The sequence below is a fragment of the Agelaius phoeniceus genome, chromosome Z (genome assembly GCF_051311805.1).
Source record: "Agelaius phoeniceus isolate bAgePho1 chromosome Z, bAgePho1.hap1, whole genome shotgun sequence".
In the NCBI taxonomy this organism is placed as follows: Eukaryota; Metazoa; Chordata; class Aves; order Passeriformes; family Icteridae; genus Agelaius; species Agelaius phoeniceus.
Window position 1 is genome coordinate 82,495,194 of NC_135303.1, and position 19,573 is coordinate 82,514,766.

Consider the following 19,573-nt stretch of genomic DNA (forward strand, 5'->3'; position numbering starts at 1 on the left):
ATTTCCAAACTGAATTATTTGCTAATTCTTCATTTTAACTTAGGGCACTTTTGCCAGTGGAGGTTTAGATTGAATATTAGGAAAATTATCATAATGGAAAGGGTTGTAAAGCAGTGGAACAGGTTGCCTGTGGAAGTGTTGGAATTATCATCCCCAAAGGTATTTAAAAGACATGTAGGCATGGCACTTAGGGACATAGTGGTGGGCTTGGTAGTGCTTGTTTAATGGTTGAGCTCAATGATCTTACTTGTTCTTTCCCAATCGAAATGATTTTATGATATGTGGAGCTTGCCACAATTAAATATAAACGTGTACAGCATTAGTTATATCACCAGAATAACTGAACATACAAACAATAACATATAAACTATTGAAAGCAATACAGTATTTCAATTGTAATTAAGTGTCAGTTCAACCTTTTATATCAAAACAAATGTCTAAATGAGCTCTGAGCCAAATTCTTTTTTCTGTCTTGTCCAGCTCTAAAAGAGATGCCTTAAATTTTGTAAGATTAGATTTACACTTATTAACTTTAATATGTCAGACTCTAATAATAATGTCTTGACAATAATATGCTGCAGTTCTTGAAGTTGCCTGGCAAGCATCTGACCTTCAGCTTTGTGTTTGTAATTACTTTTCTTCTTTCTGAATGATTATTGTAACAAAAGATTACACTAATGTCCAAAATATTTGAACCTCAAGCATTGCTACTTGAAAACATATATTTCACATAACATGAAGACCACATATTAGAATCTTAAATTAATTGTGAAGTTTTCTGCGAAGTTTAAGTAAATGGGATCATCAATAGCTTTCTTTGAAAATTACAGCTAAGCTTCAGCTTCAACATTAAGTGTTATATTATAGGCTGTGCTCAGACTGTGGGAGCATTGACCAAGTCCTTCAGTCCTCTCTGGACTCATTGCCAAGCCCATACAAAGCACTGATAACTTGGGAGGTTCTAGTGCTTAGTGCCATGCTGAGTGGAGGTTAAGCAGTTACTGACTCAAGCAAAAGAATGTCCCAGTTTTATTGTTAACTGCTTGTGTGAAATACTTAATTTTTTTAGCTGTTTTGTGATAACTTACTTGTTGGGTTTTTGCAGAGTCTGTGTCCGTTCCCGTTGTTGGGATGCTTGTATGGTTGTAGATGGAGGAACATCTTTTGAGTTCAATGATGGGGCAATAGCTTCAATATTGATTGACACAGAGGATTCACTGTGCACTGTTCTGCTGGAAGAATGAAGGACCCTGATGTCTTCTGCTGAAACATTTATGGATCCATAGAGGGAAACCATGGGGATATCACAATGCTGCATTATATTGGAAGTTGGCCTTTTCGGGTGCAAGAGCATTTGGAGGAAGCTTGAAATGCTTTTCATTCCTTTGGGTTGGGGAATCATTAGCCTGATATTTAAGCTTTTTTTGCATCTAGTGTAAATGTCTGAAGTGTTACCTCTAACTTCAGTGAAAATTGACATTTTAACTTGTATGGCAAACATGAAAGCTTTGTAAACACAGGTAAATGGGTTCAAGTATTAAGTCAGTAGCATTAAATATTCAGATGTACAGTTTTATAGTAACAGTCTGGGACTGATAAAACTAAATACTTCATACATACACTTTTGTAGAAAAGTTGACTGTCAAACTAGCAATTTGATGCAAGGATATATAGATTTTGGTAAACCATGATGTTGATGTAAAAGAAGTGAAAATACAAATCTTTTGTATGCTTTTCAGAAAATTGTACAACTTTGTAGTTTCATACAACTTGTGGCAATTTTTTTTTTGTTCTTCCAGTATTTTTTCTACTTTGTAGACTTACGTCAAGGGTATAAGTCTGGTTTAGTACATCTTGACTGAGGTAGCTTTTAGTTTTTCTGTTTGGCTAGATAGGGACTTGAAACCCAAAGGTTTTCTTGAGCCCTTCATGAAGAATTTACAAATTATAGAAATCATGTTGTATTAGGATATATTTCTTCCCTGAATGGATTAACTGGCAAGCAGATTATCAGAACACTAGTGTATGTAAGTGGCTATCATAAGACTTATATTTGGCCTTATTAAGTTGAATGTTTGGAATTTTAGATTTTGAATTTCTTATATTTAAAGAAGAATGAGACATGCTGGGTATTAGGAGTTGGAGTGCAAGCTAATACCTATGTCTTCCAGTTTTCCCAGCATGTTTTTACCTTCTCCAGAAAATTTACATTTCCAATCCTATGCTGAATTCTAGTGATATGTAAATGACAACACATTAATTTCACATGTCTCTGCTCATGTTAGGTAATCAAGTAGATAATAGAAAAAAAAAGCTCTGATTAAAAAAGAGCAAAATCTTTTAAATCTTTTAGAGAAACTGTGAACTGTGACTGCCTTTTGAAATCTGTGCTTATAACTGCATAGGTGAGGCAGAATTTGGGAAAACAAATATTCCTACAGCAGGAACTCTTCTGCTACATGACTTGAAAATAGTATGTTTTGTCTACTACAGATTGGTTTCCAAGAGTGAGTTTTCTTAAAATGACTTTTGAATGACGAGACTTCTGTAACAGATGTTCTCAGGTTTAATGGAAATGTTCTCCAATGTGGCAAATCAATCAGTGTATTTATCGCCACTTGCAAAATATAAACTGCTCTTTATTGGTGGAGGAAATGGACAAAAAGTTTTTTCCTTCTAGACTTAGAGTGAATAGAACTTAAAACATAATTTAGAGGATATTGATTTGACCAGACCATTCAGTTCTAGGAAAATGTGAAATTGATGGAGATGTCTGAATAAGCTATCACTGTGTACATTTCACCTTCTAAGTGTGCTGCAGAGTTATTTACACTCTCTGGTTGCTGTGATTGTCGACCCAAAGGGGAAAAACTTTCAAAAGTTGGTAAGTTCAGGAACTATCAGAATAGAGCTCTGTCTAAAATAATGTGCAAAGCTTGTCTAAAAGTAAAGACACAAAAGAGTAATCTTTCTAAAAGTTGTGTGCACACAGACTAGGATGTTCCAGTTATTCTCAATCCATCTGTAACCAGTTAGGGATTGTTTATTATGTGCCTCTGTCATGTACACTGGTCAATATGCTGTTAGGATTAAAAGAATCCTCAGCCCACCAATGCCATTAACACTAATTTATTCCTTCCTAGGACTCTTAGCACTCTGAGATTAGATTTAGGTATTGAACATGTGCACAGCAAATCTATGGCAGAAATCCCAATAATTGCTTATTTAGACATTTGTGTGCTGTGAAGTTTTAATGGAGACTGGTTAGTCAGATTGGTAGGCATACCTCTTAAACATGCCTGTCATTCCTTATTATGAACATCAAAACTAAAAGGTAATCTTCTCAGGCCCTACAGCCCCAAAGTATGATCTAGATTAAGACTTAGTAAATTTTCAGTCAAATTCCTAACTTAGCAAAATGGAAGCCTGACCTACTCATGAGTGGCCTCTACTGGTTTTGTCTGTATTAAATTACAGTTCTGTTGAAGCATTTACTGTGAAGGCTTAAAATTGACTAGGATGATTCAGAAATCTATTTTTAATAGTAAGCACCTACTTTTTTTTTTTTATTAAACAACTGTAGAACCCTTTCTAAGGAGTCTTTGTGACAAAGGATTGCAGTACAGACAACTTAGTTGGTAGACACTATTCTAAGACAGGACTGAGTCTTGGTTTAACACTGATTTAATCTGTGTGGACTGGCAGTGATTTTTCACCTCCTCTACCCACTGAGTCAAGTCCATGGTATTTCCATTTAATGCTAGTCTACACTGTGTTCTGCTAAACTAGACCTGTTATTCTTTGCTTTTTTTTTCCAAGTGGTGTTTATACATTATGTAATAAAAATTAAAAGGTTAATTGATAAATTAAGCTATCCTGTGCCTGATTTCAACCTTCAAAAGTGTTTCATGTGCTCAGTTTCTTCTCACTTACTGTTTCAGGTTGTTTTAATGGTTTGTGAGCCTTCATGCATTTACATGTAGTACAGAGACAAATCAATGTAGCAGGTAGGTTTTGTTATGGAGTGTTTAGGGCTACTTATTTCCCTTAGGAAAGGTTCAGTTGAGCACCTTATCCAAAAGGCTTTAATGTCTACTAAAGCTGTCATCATAACTATTAAATAGACAGGCAACAGTGATGCTGATCCCCTTTCAACACTGAACCTGGTATGTAAGATTTTTCCTCCTAGTTAAAGGCCTACTACTGTTCTAATTCTGCACAGGGTTTTAAAGCATAGTCTAATAAATGCTGAAAGTATTTTTGATAACACCCTGTCCTTTAAACCACCACTGCTTGGAGAAGTTTCTTTTTGACCCATGACACAAAGTTGGTAGCAAACCAGGGAAAGCACTCTCCCATCCATCAGTCATTCTGTAAAATAAAGCAATTTCTTATATCTTTATTAAATGCAAGAGAAGTTTCATGGAGTTACATTATGCATAAGGAGAAGAATTTACAGTAATGATGTGCTGCAAAGATTTACTTTTTCTTCTTGAAGTAATTTAAGGTATAATTCTAAGGCAGCAAACTGAGGCAGTGGAATATTCTGTATCCTCCAACTTCCACAAGGTGTGTTGCCCATTTACTCCTTCACAGGGGATACAAGCCCATTATTAACACCTGTTATTTACACTGTTAAATTTAATAAAAACAAAACCACCTTAGGTTAAAAAGATAATGCTTTATTTACTATATTCTAGAAAGTCAAGTTAAATATCAAATTCTAGTACTCATACAATCTTTCCATAGTAAGCAATCTGTTCTGCACTAACAGGTATTCATTTCTGAATGCTTTTTCTCAAGACTGCAATGGGAAAAGCTGTATCTATGTAAACGCCTACAGTAATATGTTGGCTACTCCTAAAAACATCCATGAATAAATTCTTACTGCATTCATGGGAAAAACAGCAGCATGTTTATGTCCTACAGAGGGCCCAAGTTTTGCCCTAGGAATTATCAGCTAAAACACTTGCTCGAACATTCTAGGCTTATGCATGAGGAAGGACCCTGATAACAGATGCAAGTGAAAGGTCTATTTAAAATCATTACCTGTCCCTATCTTTTATTTGGTTTTTTTTTTTTCTTTTTGGACAGTTACTCAGCTTCTCCTATGACTTTAAAATAAAAATCAACACTAGATAATAGTGGTTAGTGATACAAATACAAGAAGCAAAGTGCTACTACAAACAAACTAATATAAAAAAGAAATGTATGTCTCTTGATAGCACCAAAGCATCTCTCCCTTTTAGCATTCTTACACTGTAGTCCCAGGTTCTGGTTTTTGGTCATATCTAGAACTCCTTGAGCCCTCCTCCTGCTAAACTTCTACCAATGTATCAGTTGCACTTAGAAAAGATCTTAGAGAAAGTTTTATCTATGATCAGGCTCACAAAGCTACATTAGATTTCTGTAATACATAATCAGAAAACCCAGGACCACAACATGAAATAATGGATAACCAGCATCTATTTTTACAGATGCTCTTTCTGAACAGGCTTCTCAGACTGTATTTGGCTAAAAATGAAGGCTACTAAAGACAAAAGTTTTATTTGTGGCCTCCTAAATAAAAACTTCACAATAGCTCCTTTATGCTGCTTAACTTGTAAGGTATTGAGCTCTTAGCTGCTTCTGTGTAGATATCCCCAATTTACTGTTTTCAAGCTTGATTCATTCATCCTGCGGTACCTTTTCTTCAGTCACATAGCTGAATAGATTTAATATATAGAAGTACTCATTTTGAATTCCGCAAACTCCTTAATAAACCTTACAAAGATATCTAGCACCTCTGCAAGCTGTTCCAGAAGCTGCAGACAGTTGCTAGAGGCTGACATTACTTATCAATGTAAGTAACTGATTTGTACTTATCAAATCACTTGACAGTGATTTGTTTCTTTTTTTCAAAGATCCCCTGTAACAAAGAAAGGCTGAAAGAAATATTCTGTAATTGCTCGCAGATCCTCAATTTCTAAAGGCTTTAAGTACAAAAAACTGATATAAAATAATATGAAACAACATTAGGGTGTAAAACCAAGTTAGACAGTAACAGTACTATGATAAAGGGTGCTCCAGCACTTTTTTTTTCCTAAGGAGCTTCAACACACAGTGTGTCCATGGCATCAAGTGCATTGTACATGATCACAAGAAACTAGGATTTCTCAGTGTCAATCTGCATTTGATGCCCCAAATCTCATGGCTCTTTTTATTGCCAACAGTTGGCCTTGCAATGCTGGTAAAGTGTGAACCATTGATCTTCATGTCGGGTAGTGCTTCCTCGAGGAGCTGCAGGGAGCTATCAGTCACTATTCCAAATACCTGAAGAGTCTTCAGTGTTCGAATTTCACCAAGCTCTCTAGAAAGAGAGTTAGGAAATTAACCATGAAACTGAAAACATTTTTTGGGGTTTTTCAGCCTGTACCCGAGCTACCTAACGCCATTTTTACTAATTTTTTAGAAGAGTGTAAACTACTTAAGCACAGATTTAATTGAACCTAGTACTCAACACTGATAGTTCAGCAAACTGGCTGAATAAATTACGTTTTTGCTAGTCTCTCTCACAGACTGAAAACAAACTGATTCTTCCCTTTTCATATCCTTGAACTTAAAAATCTGGAACAAGTGAAGTAAATTGCACAGATCAAGTTCCAGGATGTGGCTCAGGGGATACAAGCCCCTGAGTACCATCAGTCACCAGTTTAGAGCAATATTTTGGTGAGTAGCCAGACCCAGCTTCTTGATTGCTTTACATTTTCCCAGTCATTATCTGAACTGTGTATCTTACAAGCAAGTACTAGACGAAATCAAAAGGCTGAGGCATGTGCTGCCACAACGGAGGTTCTTCAGATCCTCATTTCCAATAGCCCTATTCCTCTCAACCTTTTTTCTTGTTGACACCTTTCCTGAAAGTATTGGGCTTGAAAGCTTCTATACTAATAAAAGGCAGGACCTCATGAGCAAGTCACTCTAAGCCATATTTGAATCACAATCAATAACTGATAAAAGTGCACACAAAAGCAAATACACGCTTACTTACAGCTTACTAGTCCAGCCAGTACTGTCAACTCTGCCAGCTATTCCAAACCTTCCTCCACACTCAGTCTGCTACTGACATCAGTACTGGTCACTGGCAGGACTGCAACCTCCCATGCCAGCTATGAGTACCACTGGGATAATGCCACTAACATAAGACACAAGGCATGCATGGAACAGCCAGGTCCATGAGTATAGACTGACACCACTGAAAGATTATCTCAGTTTCCTTCCAGTCTGGATTCTCAGGGGATAACCGGTTCTAACAGTTGGGTTATTTTATCTTAGTTTTACTCCCGATTCCTCATACCATTAACTTTTTTGAAACAGTATTTGCAATTCTAAACCTAAAATAAAGCAAATTTAAATTAATTCACCCTCTGCATGAACAGCAAACCAAAGCTAATTAGAGGTTACTTACACTAAGGCAGCAGGTGATATCTGGTAGCATCGGCTAAGGCACAGGTGTTGTAGGAACACAAGTTGTTTAAAATACTGGAAGCACTCAGGCTTTAACATCATGCTGTCACTGTACAGAGAACACATTAAATAAAGTCTTAAATACACAGCAGCAGTAAATTTGCTATTTTAAAAATTCAGCCAGAGGAATTCACTGAATATCTACTTTTTCTACCACCAAAGTATGTTTTTGCTGACCATGGAAGCAACCCATCTCTCATGTATGTGCTGTGCATGCAAAGGGGCAGTGAAGCAGAAGTTTCTCTTCATACAGATACTCTGCAGCAGAACCTGTGCCATGAATAGGCAAGTTTTCCAGAGATTTCAAAATACTGAAAAGTGACTAAGTCAAAACTAAAATGTACCTTTTTTACAGTTATATGGCCAAGTACCAAATTAGTATTAGAGATGACTTAAACCCTCTCAGGGATGCTAGGCTAATGAACTGTAGGCATGTAAATATTTCCTTCCATTCTACCTATCAACTACCATCTCCCGTTAGTTAACAAACCCTGTAGGTACCTGACATTTATGCTGGGGTAACAAGACATCTTCAATTACTTACCTGCTCCAGATTAGGTCATGCCAGATAGCAAGTCTTTTGTAGGTTTAGCTTGAATAGTATTTTCTGGAGTGCAGTGCTACCTACACAACCTTGCCTCAGTGCTAATCCCCCGAACCACAAGGATTTAAGGACTGGCTGCACAGGTCTTCTTACCTGAGATCTAAATGGACAAGCAAAGGACATCTCTCCACCAGCGTTTTCACATCTGAAAAGAGATCACACAGAGTCAGTCCCTCTTTCAGTAGCAAGATGGAAGTGCTTTACACAGCCTGCTGATGTCCACACATGTTCATTTATATGTTTTCTACTAGAACCCCACAACTGAAACACAATTTTTAAAATAAAAGATACATGCTTAAGAGTTAGAGCATACAGTCTACCAATGAAGATACTACATGGGCTTCTTTTAACTGTCAGCAAAACAGATATATTTAGTTCAGCAAATTATCTCTAGAAGTCAGTTGCATCAACCATCAACTTAGGAAGGCAATAATTCAAATGATATTTTTGTGAAACCTACTGGAGACATAGTAATGGTGAGCTGCCTGAAATACTTACATGTAGTGGAAAAGTAATGAAAATTTTCCACATATCAAATATCCTTCAAATATCCTTTCAGAGCACCAAATCCTTTAGGCATCACCATTTTTACCCACAAAAAGTTCTCATGACAAGAAGTTATGTTTTTTTCTGATTTAAACTAAATTTTTTACTTTCTTTGATTGTCTGTAAGTCACACAGATCAGCTGTAGTTCAGGTATTACCTAAAAGCCATTGCAAGGTGCTCAACAATGTGCAATAGAATTTTGATATTTCAGAATTCATGTGCAAAAACTAAACGAAACAATACCTTGATTATGTACTAAGTTTTATGCCTGATAAATTGCACTGAAACAGAGTAAAGACACTCAGAGAAAGTGTCTGACAAATGGAAGAGGTCAGCCCATGGTCTCTAATGGTTCAATTAGAGGGACCAAGGTTCAAATTCCTGATGTGGAGAAGATTATGTAACATATTTGTTTATGAGTTTGGGGCTGAGATAAGAAGATTTGCCTTTTTTCCCCACAAAGAGAATGCATGAGGGTGTCTGTGTGATATTTAAACAGAAATGAGAGGTCGCCTCCTGCATGTCATCCAATGCCCTACTGTCATATTCACTCATTGCAAAATTTAAATTCTCTTTACTACAAAAGGACTTTCACCCTTTAGCTATGCTCTTTTTCATTTTGATGTACCCTCCCCCAAATCTTGACTTGCCTGCATTTTCTATCAGCCTCCAACTTAATAAAACTTTTCTTTCTAAAGGTAGTAGCAAGTAAGTGGTTAAATGTTGATTGCTAAGATTGCCTTCCAAATTAACTCATATCTGGATGTCAGTCTGAAACTCAAGCACGTACTATAACTGTTCTCTTTTAGAATATGTTTTCAGCAGACACAACAGCAGAAGCCTTAAGAAAGCCTTCCAGATACTGTTCCTGGAGCTAATTCATAGCACACAAAATCCTGCTTCCAGGACTTACTGCACAAGTAAAGTGAAGAAGCTTTCAGCTGAAGAAAAAAATTAGTTTTCACTTGACTGTTCCTAAATTCGGAAGAAAAATCATCTCACCCTTCATGCTGGAGCTAGAACTATGAGTAAGAGTCTCTGACAGCAAGAACTTGAAACTATACAGAGCACAAAAGTTATTGTTAGTACATTACTCTTCTATACAAAGAGTGAATGCCAAGCAGAAGAAAATGTAAAGCCTACTGCTTCATCCCATAGTGGGATAAAGGTTTGTCACATTGCTGTTTACCTGCTATCTGTAGATTCTCTCTGTATCCACTTAAATTTAACTGGGTGATCTTTGAAGTAACATGACTGACTGCTGCTTTGACGTGAGTGGCTGTGAATTCACACCAGGACAAGTTCAGCTCCTCCAGCCTACACAGAGACATAGTTGTTAACAAGAACGGCTGAAATGCAGTTCAAGTTCTGCTGTTTTCTATTACAGTTGATACTTTTAAAGCAAATACTTGTAACATACCAACCGCCAACTTACTGTATTCATGCCTAGAAATTCTAGTATGACAATAATTAAGCACTAATGAATGGAGCAGGTTACCCAGCCAAATCTGTCTCTGGAGATTTTCAAGAGAACATCCTCATCCACGTGGACAGTGCTAATTTTAGACCCTGGTCTGGGAAAGGGGTTAAAGTGACTTCCCAAAGCCACTTTCAACTGGAATAATTCAGTAATGGCTTAGGAAGTAAAGGCTCTCTCCAGGAACTGCCACAAGGAGACACTGTCTTTTCATCGGGTTTGTGACCTGAATCTGTTACAAATGAACAGATGGTCACATTGAGAGGAAAAACTACCATTCATTATTAGCGTTGGTCAGATGACCAGTTAATCCTAATTAGCATAAAATAATTCATAGTTTTATATAAACACTTGTCATGCTGTGAGCTCAACTCTCTTTACGTGCTTGATTACCTATAGCCTGTCACCATGGGGCTGGGACAAAGTATTGTTCTGTGTGCAGGTGTTGTAGCTGTAACCAAGGGACAAAGACACAGTGAATACACAACTAGAGCATTTAGCTGGCACTCTCTACATAAAATGAAAAAACAGTTAAATTGCCACTAGCATTCCTAGGATCAGATTTGCCATCTGGTATTCACTGCGCACTGCACAGACTGCCATCCCCTAAAGAGTTCATGATCTGAGTAATCAGACCAAGCAACAGAAAGATTAAGGCTTTGGCTGCCCACTAACTCGCAATTTGATTAAAAAACATCCTTTCGCAGAAGGAATGATTATGTACATTGTCCTGCAGGTCACAGGAAGTCAGCAGAAAAATCGGGATATAAATCCTGAATTCACTGGGGCCCAGTTCAGTGATGTTCTGTCAGCAGATGGTTTAATCACTGGACCTGTCAATCTGAACACAGCCCTTCATAAACTAGAAGGTTACTGAAGAATTATTCTACCATGGAAAGGCATAGTGTTCTCTGCTACTCATCCTGTACTCTGATAGCAGAGGGAACTTTGCCGTTCCAAAACACACACTTGGTCTTTGTGAGAATCACATACTATTTTCATAAAAAAAAAAAAAATCAAATTTACATAATATCAAAGGAACATAAATAGGGTGTACCCAGCCAAGATGATTCAGAAAACCCATGAAAAACTACAAAAGTACATCTTTGTTATTAAAAGAAGAAAATTGCTTGATGGGAAGAAATTACCTGACTATTCAGCTAATAATCAACTGTTAGACTGTTAGGCATTTAGGACCAAAAACAGGCATATTTCCAAAAAAAAAAAAAAAAAAGATACAAGAATAACTGGGATGCCCAAGGAAAAAAAACATAATTTGTTTCAGGAATAGCAAAACCTGGTTTTGTCTTACATAGAACAACTGCTCAACATCAGCTCCAAGGCTTCTGCAGAAAACCCTGAGCAGCCACAGAGATTTAGTCGTATCAAATTGGGATTTCTAGCAATGCTCCTGTAGAGAGAAGAAAAAAGAAAAATATGATAAAATTTAAATGTTGTAACATTGCTTGCTTTGCTATGATGTGACTATTTTTAAGACCTAATTTCCTGGACAGGGAATTGTTCATTAAACATGAAGTACTGCATATTTATTTAATCAGCTGACAAACCTGCGTCACTGAGGGCCTAAACTCTCTACTTGCTGCATCAAAGCACAACATTAAAAGGGACACTTATCTATGTACTTGACACTGCTGACAAGTCTGCATATTTATAAACAACCAAGTTTACAAGGAAATGGTTTCTTTTCACCTTCTTCTGTTGTATGCCAATAAACATATATCACAGCTTATCAGAGATTACTACAGCTCTACAAAAGACAAAGTAACTGTCCCATTTCTGATGTCACCCCTCTGCAAGATGGAGGTTATTCCAGGACAAAACCCACGTCCAAATAGATGCCCTGAATGCATTTGTTTGCAAGACTAGAGCACATATGCAGTTAGCAAAACCTGGTACACTGAGTATGCATATTTGTTCAGAAGGTGATAAAATTTCATAATTACTGCCTGATTAGTACCCAATTTTCTGATAGTTTTAACTGTTACTACTAATAGTATAAAAAGCCAAACTATATTGCTTTATTTGTATTCTGGTTCCCCCTCTGTGCAGTGAGGAAAGTATCAGAAAGCCAGGGTCTCTGCCATCTGACCTATGGCCCATAGGTGGCACCTCCACAATCCTCTGGTGTGATGGAACAGGAGGTTGACTACACACCCATTAGTGTCTTTGCAGCTAACCAAACAACACTTCATCTGCTTGACAGAATCTGTAATCTTCAAGGACTTCATAAGTTCAATAAAAAAGTAAGCAACAGTGCAGAAGCACAACGGGTACCTGGTGGGAGAGCTATTGAGAGCCCTTGGAATAGAAAAGAACCTGCACACCAAACACAAAGTTCTCTTGGGAGCAAAAAAATGGAAAAATAAAAGTAGCTCTGCTGTACAGCTTAGCTGTGGGAATATGGATCCATAAACCACAGAGGTGAGCAGTTTCTCAAACCTCCTGCTACTCTGGGGAATTGGGAGGAAAAAAAAATCAAAACTAAATGGCCACCTTAAACTAGTCATTTCAAAATACACCCACAATGAACAACTTTCCACTGCATTCTTTCATTAGCCTGCACAAATAATGGCACCGAATAGAAGGTTTTACTGAATATTCCCAAACATGTCACTCACTTGATGATGTTGTCAGAAAGCACTAGACCCTCCAAGCTGAGGTTCTGCAGCTTTTCACACAGACAAAGAATACTGTGGAGATCTGCAGCAGACACTGTGCAGTTTGACAAATCCAGGTGCTGAATTTTAAGAAGACTAACAAAAAAAGAGAAGGAGAAAGGTTATTAAAATTGCATTAAAACGTGCTCCATAAATTCCCCACATCACAAATATATCCCATACACTAAAAGCATGCACAATTTGCAGAAAATATTTCTAGTAATTCCTCATAACATCTGAAAGTCTATCCTGCTGGAGTTTAATGATTTTTTCAGTGTACCACATAAAAATGCTGCAGATGATGATAATTCAGGCCTCTACAAGATAGAAACTGCAAGGGCGTTATGGTGCTTGATATTAAAAAAAAAAAAAAAAATCACATCAACTTGGTTTTAAATAACTGACAGGTGAGTGCAGATCCTCCTGTTTCAACACAAGCCTAACCACTGACCAGCTCTTCCACACTCCAGACACAGCACAAACTGCTGCTGGTTGCTATTACCTTAAAACCAAAACCACACAGACTGAATATTTGAGACAGTTTCAGGATTCAGAAGATGCAGAAAAAGCCTTACTTGCTTGTTTTAAACAACGGATCCCCAATGCAAGACCTCGGGCAGCGGAACACAGTAACCCCTGCGGGCAACAACTGTCCAAGCACTCCTGGCAGCAGATTCCCACCAGTCAAATCAAGAGTCTGCCAGAGAGATTCATCAAATCTGGGGCATAGAATTTTACTTGTTAGTGAGTTCAAATGGGTAACAGGTCAAAGCTGTGGGTAGAACCACAGTAAGTTTCTGGTGTCAAAAACAGGCAGAGAAGGGAAAACTATTTAATTGACTACAATAATGTTAAAACATGTGAGGCATCTTTTGGTTATACATACCCACATATGGTCCAAATTGAATTATATACGTATAAATAAGATGAGAACCAGACCATTTAATGGTCTATGGAAACAAATATTTTCCTTAGTACTAAATGAAGAGAAATAATACTTACGAAAGTCGATGCCATCTCTTGCAAATCATAGAAACTTTCAGTAAATCCTTTAGGGGCAAATAGGCAAAGATTGCCAGAAGCAATTCATCTGGAAGTGCATCCAAAGAAATACCTTTTGGGAAAGAGCAAAGCATATTCTAGTTAAAGCTGTTTCATTTTTGCCTGCCGGTCAGATGCCTTGTTGGGTCTGGTTGTTAAAAGCCCCTCTACAGTTTCTCTGTAGGCTATACATCAGCCTACATCAGGCATCAGCCCCACTATTCATCTCCCTTGCAGCTCATCATTGCAGGATGACATTTTTACCATCTTCACCTAGGCATGACTGGTAAATGCAAATGTTCCTGTAATAGTCACTCTGTATACACAGTAAGGCCATGGACACTACTCACATACTCACTTGGGGAACATGAGCATCTTAGTTACTGTCTTCATAATCTAATGCTTGTATGATTCTCTGGGTGTTTTTCCCCCTCTGCCAAAATGCCCATTCTTCCTATGCACACAAGGGTCCAAGAAGGGAGCTCGAGGTAAGCTATGCTTCTGTGTGATACACAGAAAAAAATCAGGTACTACAAACTGCTTCCTAAAACACACACGCTATCACCACTCCAAGAATTATGTGAAACAATGTGGTACAAATCACAGCTTCTCTCAGGGCCCCAGAGGGTGTCATGATTCACATGGGAGATTTCTGGATGGTGGAGCTCAGTAACAGCTGCCTTTGACCCAGCACTGCATCTTATATAAAAACAGGAATGTCTGAAGGCACCTCCACCTTCTGTATGACAGCATAACGTCTGGAGAGAGCTGCTTATTTATTTTGCATCCCATACTCATCCAGGCTAAAACCACATTTTGACACCAGGGAAAGGAACCCAGTATCCTATGACACCCCTTTCAAGAGTGCAAGAGCCCTGCTCTTTCCCTTTCCAGCCCTGCAGGCTTCCAGCCTTTGATGTGCTTTCCCTGTAGCTCTCTGGCACAGTCCCTCACGTTGCTTGTTTCCATCTGGAGCTGGAACACTGCTGGCACACCTCAGCCCGCACTCTTTACCTACCCTTCTCCTCCTGCCTCCAAACAGGTAATTTTTGGATTGACTTTGGTTTTAAACTGATCGATTTTAGCTTATTTTTTCTCTGTGTGCTTTAACCATCTGGTAACTAGAGTGAATGTTGCCAACAAACCTTTTCATTAAACCTACTTTTGCTGCCAATTCTTTGAGCGACCTTAAAACACTAATTCACAACACAGCTCTGCTGGTCCAAAGTGCCACCTATGTCCCACAGACAAGAGCAAACAGGCAGAGGGACACGCAGCACAACCCCCCAGCACACACACACACACACAGGTGCTCACGGGGTTAGGCAGCAGAGAACCATGCTTTTCACAGACCACAATTCTGGAGCCAGACTCACCACCCCGGCTTAAAGGCACACATAAAAGAGGATTTATCACCCCAAGCCTGAAAGCCACTAGATCTAAAAGTGCCATTCTGCTGGGTAAGAGCAAAAGAACTAAACAATAAAGCAGGGTGGACTTGTGATGCCCACTCTCCATCTCTACCAAAGGGCAAGCAGAACCTGGACCAGGGGGACAGTACCTGACTCTGCCTCTCGGAGCAGCCATGGCCGGCGCACGATAACAAAGTCCTTTTCGTTGTCCTTCACCTTCTGCCTTTTTGGAGGAAGACAGGACGACGACACCAGGAGGTCCTGTGGTGTGTTTTCATTGCCCAGCTTGTCTTTCTTAAGGGCCGACACTCCCATACCCGAGAGAAGCTCGGAGGTCTTGCCGGGGTCCCATTCCAAGCTGGAGGAAACATTAGTGCTAGAGGATGGGATCTCCTGGAGGTGCTTTCTGCAGACACAGCAAAACCCAGAGGCTCTGAGGGTACTGCCAGACTGGCACCAAACACAGGATGGGGATCCTTGAAGCATTTCAGTCACCCGCACTCCACATCCATGCACAGGGCGACTGAGTGTGGGATATGCGGGCGCTGGAAGCACAAGCAGCGGCCACAGCGCAGGCGTGCGCTCGCTCTGGCAGGCTTTGGGGGAAGAGCCCGCCAGGGATCGAGCGCGCCCCGCTCCCGGATGGGGCGGGCGAGGGGCCAGGGAGCGGGGCCAATGGAGGCGGCGGGACACGGCAGCCTCCCAACACCACCGAACCCGGACACAGCCGCGACAGCACGGGGCAGGACCCGCGCAGGGCGGGGCAGCAGCGCGGGAAGTGGGACGGAATGCCCGGGCAGGCGGGGGAAGCTCTCCCCGAGGCCGGGAGAGAGGCGGCCCACGGACCCCACACCCCCACCAGCCACAAGGGCAGAACCCCCCACTCCCCCTAGACCACCCGCGGGGCCGCACACACACCTCCGATCCCGGCACTGCTCCCACTCCCGGGAGCTCCCTCCCGCTCCCCCGGGTCCCACAGCCGCTCCCGAGGCTCCCCCGCGCAGCCCCTCAGCCATCCCCACGCAGCCGGGCCGCCCAAGGGGATCTGCGAGGGCTCACACGGAGCCCCGGCGCCACGCGGCTCCCGCGCAGCCCAGCAGCGGTACTCCTATGCCCGTGTCCCGGCGCATTCCTGGGTCTCGGTGTTCCCGTGCCCGGGTGTTCCCGTGCCCGGGTGTTCCCGTGCCCCGGCGCTCCCGTACCTGTACATGGCGCTTGGAGGCCCACGCGCGCCACCGCGCGCCCCGCGCCTTTCAGCACCGCGCCATCCCGGCGCCGGCCGGAAGCCGCAGCGAGAGAGAGCGCAGAGGCTGCCGGGAGCTGTAGTTCGCAGTCCTGTGCCCGCCCGGAGGCGGGGCTGTGCCGGGCCGGCGGCGGCGGGCGGCGAATGGCGGCGGCTCCGACGCGGAAGGAGCCGGGAGCGGCTGCCGCTCCTTGCGCCACGCTCTGAGCCCGGTGCCAGCCGGGATGGCGGGCGGCGGAGCCCCGCGGGGGACGCGACGCTGAGCGGCGGCTCGGCCGTGGTGAGACGGCGGCGGGCGAGACGCCGGGCCGGGTGGAGGGGGGCCGCAGTGCCGCGTCACGGCCGGGCTGTTCTCTTGAGCGGAGACGGGAGCCGGGTGGGAAGCGGCAGCCCCCGGGTGCGTCCCCGGTGACAAGGGCGCGGGGGGAAGGGTGGTCGCGGGGCAGTGCTGGGCGAGGGCGCGTTCGTTTCCAGGCTCTTAATCCCGGGCACTGCCCGCCCGTCAGGGACCCCGGGCACGTAGCGCGGGGCGGTGCTGGCTCCGTGTCCCTGGAGCTGCTCGGTGCTGTGCCGCACAGGCCTGGCGCCGGGGAGCGCTGGCACATTCCAGCGTGGAAGGTTTTCTCTGGGAACACCTGAAACTGCCCGTGTGTGGCTGGTCCTGACCCTCACCGTGCTTATTCCAACCCCACCGTCTTTTTCACAGTGTGTTTCACAGCCCGCGGGACTTTCAGCAATGCAGCTCTTCCTGCATTTTTTTTTTTTTCCCGAACTGCTTGTTTTGAAATTGGTGGGGATGGAGAACTAGGTCTGAACACACCTACAGCCCCGCTATTAGTCAACCACTTGCTTGCAAACGCTGTCCTTTGTTTACTGCATAACGATGGAGACGCGCGCCTGTAAAATTGAGGGTGGTAATGGAGCCCGTAGCAAAGAGTAGACAGCTTTCAGTCACATACAGAGAATGAGGTGACTCAAATCAACATCCATGTAACCTTTAAAAAAGTATCATTTAAACGTTTCCGGTTTTATCTTAAGTCACGGAACAGTTGTTCAAAGATTATTTAAGCAGATAATCAGATGAAAAAGAGGTGGAGTTTTGGTTTAAAAAAAAAATCTGAGTTTATTTCATCTTTTCTGCAGCCCCTTTTTTCTTTGCGAATCATGTCACTCTTCTTCATTAATGCATGGGAAATCAAAATATGGTTTTGCGGAAAATGTCAGTGTTTTTTACAGTCTGGAAATTAACAAATAGTGTGTTTGCCTGAATGCAGTGTTGGGGCAGTAGTCATGTGACCGCCTTACTGACACCTGCTTTGTGTGAGTGCATTAGTCTGGTAGCCCAGATAGTGATTTCTGTTCTTTTTTTAGATTCTGCATGCAACTGTACAGTGCTTGTATTTGATTCTATTTCAGTTCCTCTGATAAGTGAGTTATTTTTTTCTATGTGTTATTTTCAGCATACTTCCCTAAACCGTTTGAAAGCTTCAGCCTTTGTGGTACTTAATATATTAAAAATTTGACTGGTTGATCTTGGAGATCTTTTGCAACCTTAAAGATTCTGTGATCCTTTAGTAGAGGACAAGACAGCACCATGTAAAGCAAATAAGCTTCCTTGCATTTGAACGTAAGAACCTTAATGTTCCTTGGTCAAGCATTTGTCTTGCATTTAGTGCTACTGTGTAGAACCTAGTCTCCTGCAAAATCTATTTTTCTTCATTACAAAATAGTTGTACTTACAGATACTAATAATGTATCAGTCAGTATATAGACTGATGAGTGTGTCCTAGAAGAGCAAAGCCATGCAAATTACTTTCTTCACTAATTTCAGAGGTTGTTTCTCTCAAATAGTGCAATCAAATAATTTCTCTGCTTTTCTTAGTCAGTTTGTGGCTATTTTATTTCTTTAGATAGCTTTCTCACTGTACAGAGATAAAGCACCTCTTTGTTTATAAATACTTACTATTTCCCCCAAGCTGTAAGGGCCAGTGTGTAGTAATAAAGTAAACAGAAAAACCCAAACCAACTAAAGAAAAAAACCAAAAAAAAAACCACAATGCCACCCCTCCCCTAAACCTGAAACCAACCTAAAAGAAATCCCCACAACACACTATGCAGACTTGAATACTGAAATAGCTGAAGGGACTACTTGTGTTGTTTCTTTGCCTCTTATTCTTCTCTGTCTATCAGTTCTGAAATAATAAGTTAGCCCATTTTGTTGTTTTAAGAAGGAAGTGTCAAGGATTCTTAGTGTGGGGCAGTTGTGTCAGTACTAAAGGCTGTAGTCTACTACTGCATGGCTGTAGAGCGAAGTCTTCATGACTCTTAGCAGCATCATTCTGCTGAGCAGGGCAGGCTTCAGAAACCAGACACTGGGGTTTTTTGCCAAGTGAAGTGTGCTGGTAATAAGAATATATAATAAGAACTAGCAGATTATTCTCTGACAGAAAGGCAGAAGGTCATAATTGAGCTGGCCATTGATATATTGCTGGAGATGGCAGCTTTTGTATTTGCAGGTGAGCTGGGAATTCAGCTGGAGGTGGCAGATGCTGTTGCCCAGATATATAATTTTTCTATGTTAAGGCTCTCAGCTCTGTTACTGACTGTCTCTGATAATCCCTTCATAGTTTGGCAGCTTTTTCACTTTTTCGGGTGACAGGTTTTCTTCAGAGAGATGTAGTTATGATCTTTAAAAATACAAAGTAAGTGTTTGGTTTTTCAGGTGTTTCAGCTGAAATATCCAAAATGTCTAGAAATGCAGCTTTTTCAAATTAATTTGATCTCTACCTGAGAATGCTTGAAGAACAATAAAAAAAAGTCTTTAGTATTCTAGAAATGTCTGGGGTACCAGACAGGAAAACCAGAAGCATGGTGGCTGTCTTTATTAGTAATATTTGAAGGACAGGCAGAGCTACAGATTGGCAGATTCCTCTTCTTCTTGAATTCCTGAAAAAAATTCTGGTGCTAAAGCTATTTGTAAGTACATAGAATATAATAGGTGAGTAAAAGACAGCATCAGTTTGTCAAGGACAAATAGTTGAAGTAATCTAATCTATTTAAGTAAT

At 41.1% G+C, this 19,573-nt stretch overlaps 3 protein-coding genes across 13 annotated transcripts in view; 2 read left to right on the forward strand and 1 right to left on the reverse strand.

Annotated features, from left to right (window-relative positions):
• NADK2 (NAD kinase 2, mitochondrial) overlaps nt 1-3,866 on the forward strand; it is a 32,797-nt gene extending 28,931 nt beyond the window's left edge. For all 5 annotated transcript variants that reach the window (XM_054651729.2, XM_054651731.2, XM_054651728.2 and 2 more), the window contains one exon: nt 1,106-3,866. In XM_054651729.2, coding sequence (XP_054507704.1) covers nt 1,106-1,244 — 139 coding nt within the window. In that variant the 3' untranslated portion in view covers nt 1,245-3,866. The remainder of the gene's footprint in view (nt 1-1,105) is intronic.
• Nucleotides 3,867-4,661: 795 nt separating this feature from the next.
• On the reverse strand, nt 4,662-16,582 carry SKP2 (S-phase kinase associated protein 2). 3 transcript variants are annotated; one of them, XM_054651735.2, is made up of 10 exons: nt 16,468-16,582; nt 15,415-15,623; nt 13,815-13,926; nt 13,388-13,531; nt 12,774-12,908; nt 11,447-11,545; nt 9,847-9,974; nt 8,204-8,255; nt 7,448-7,555; nt 4,662-6,349 (listed from the first exon to the last, which is right to left on the reverse strand). In XM_054651735.2, the coding sequence occupies exons 1-10, from the start codon at nt 16,473-16,475 to the stop codon at nt 6,136-6,138; spliced, it is 1,209 nt and encodes a 402-aa protein (XP_054507710.1). In that variant the 5' UTR covers nt 16,476-16,582; the 3' UTR covers nt 4,662-6,135. The 3 variants fall into 3 exon arrangements, with proteins under 3 accessions (XP_054507710.1, XP_054507709.1, XP_054507708.1); XM_054651734.2 differs by having other exon boundaries at nt 15,415-15,671; nt 16,468-16,555; XM_054651733.2 differs by lacking the exon at nt 16,468-16,582 and having other exon boundaries at nt 15,415-15,950.
• Nucleotides 16,583-16,647: 65 nt separating this feature from the next.
• The window catches only part of LMBRD2 (LMBR1 domain containing 2), a 33,458-nt gene continuing 30,532 nt past the window's right edge, over nt 16,648-19,573 (forward strand). For 2 of the 5 annotated variants that reach the window (XR_013179814.1, XM_054651577.2), the window contains exon 1: nt 16,649-16,788. The gene's annotated coding sequence lies outside the window, so the exon portion shown is untranslated. Of the gene's footprint in view, nt 16,906-17,968; nt 18,136-19,573 lie in introns of all 5 variants that reach the window. The other 3 variants (XM_077171327.1, XM_054651579.2, XM_054651576.2) reach the window with 3 other exon arrangements.

Bases quoted from the DNA above. Each gene is read 5' to 3' on its own strand.
- SKP2 (XM_054651733.2), bottom strand. From the start codon at position 15,751: ATGCTTCAAGGATCCCCATCCTGTGTTTGGTGCCAGTCTGGCAGTACC. The intron at 13,532-13,814 runs GTAAGTATTATT...TCTATGCCCCAG, and splicing joins AAGAGATGGCATCGACTTTC to ATTTGATGAATCTCTCTGGC. The intron at 11,546-12,773 runs GTGAGTGACATG...TTCTCTCTACAG, and splicing joins CTTTCTGACAACATCATCAA to GAGCATTGCTAGAAATCCCA.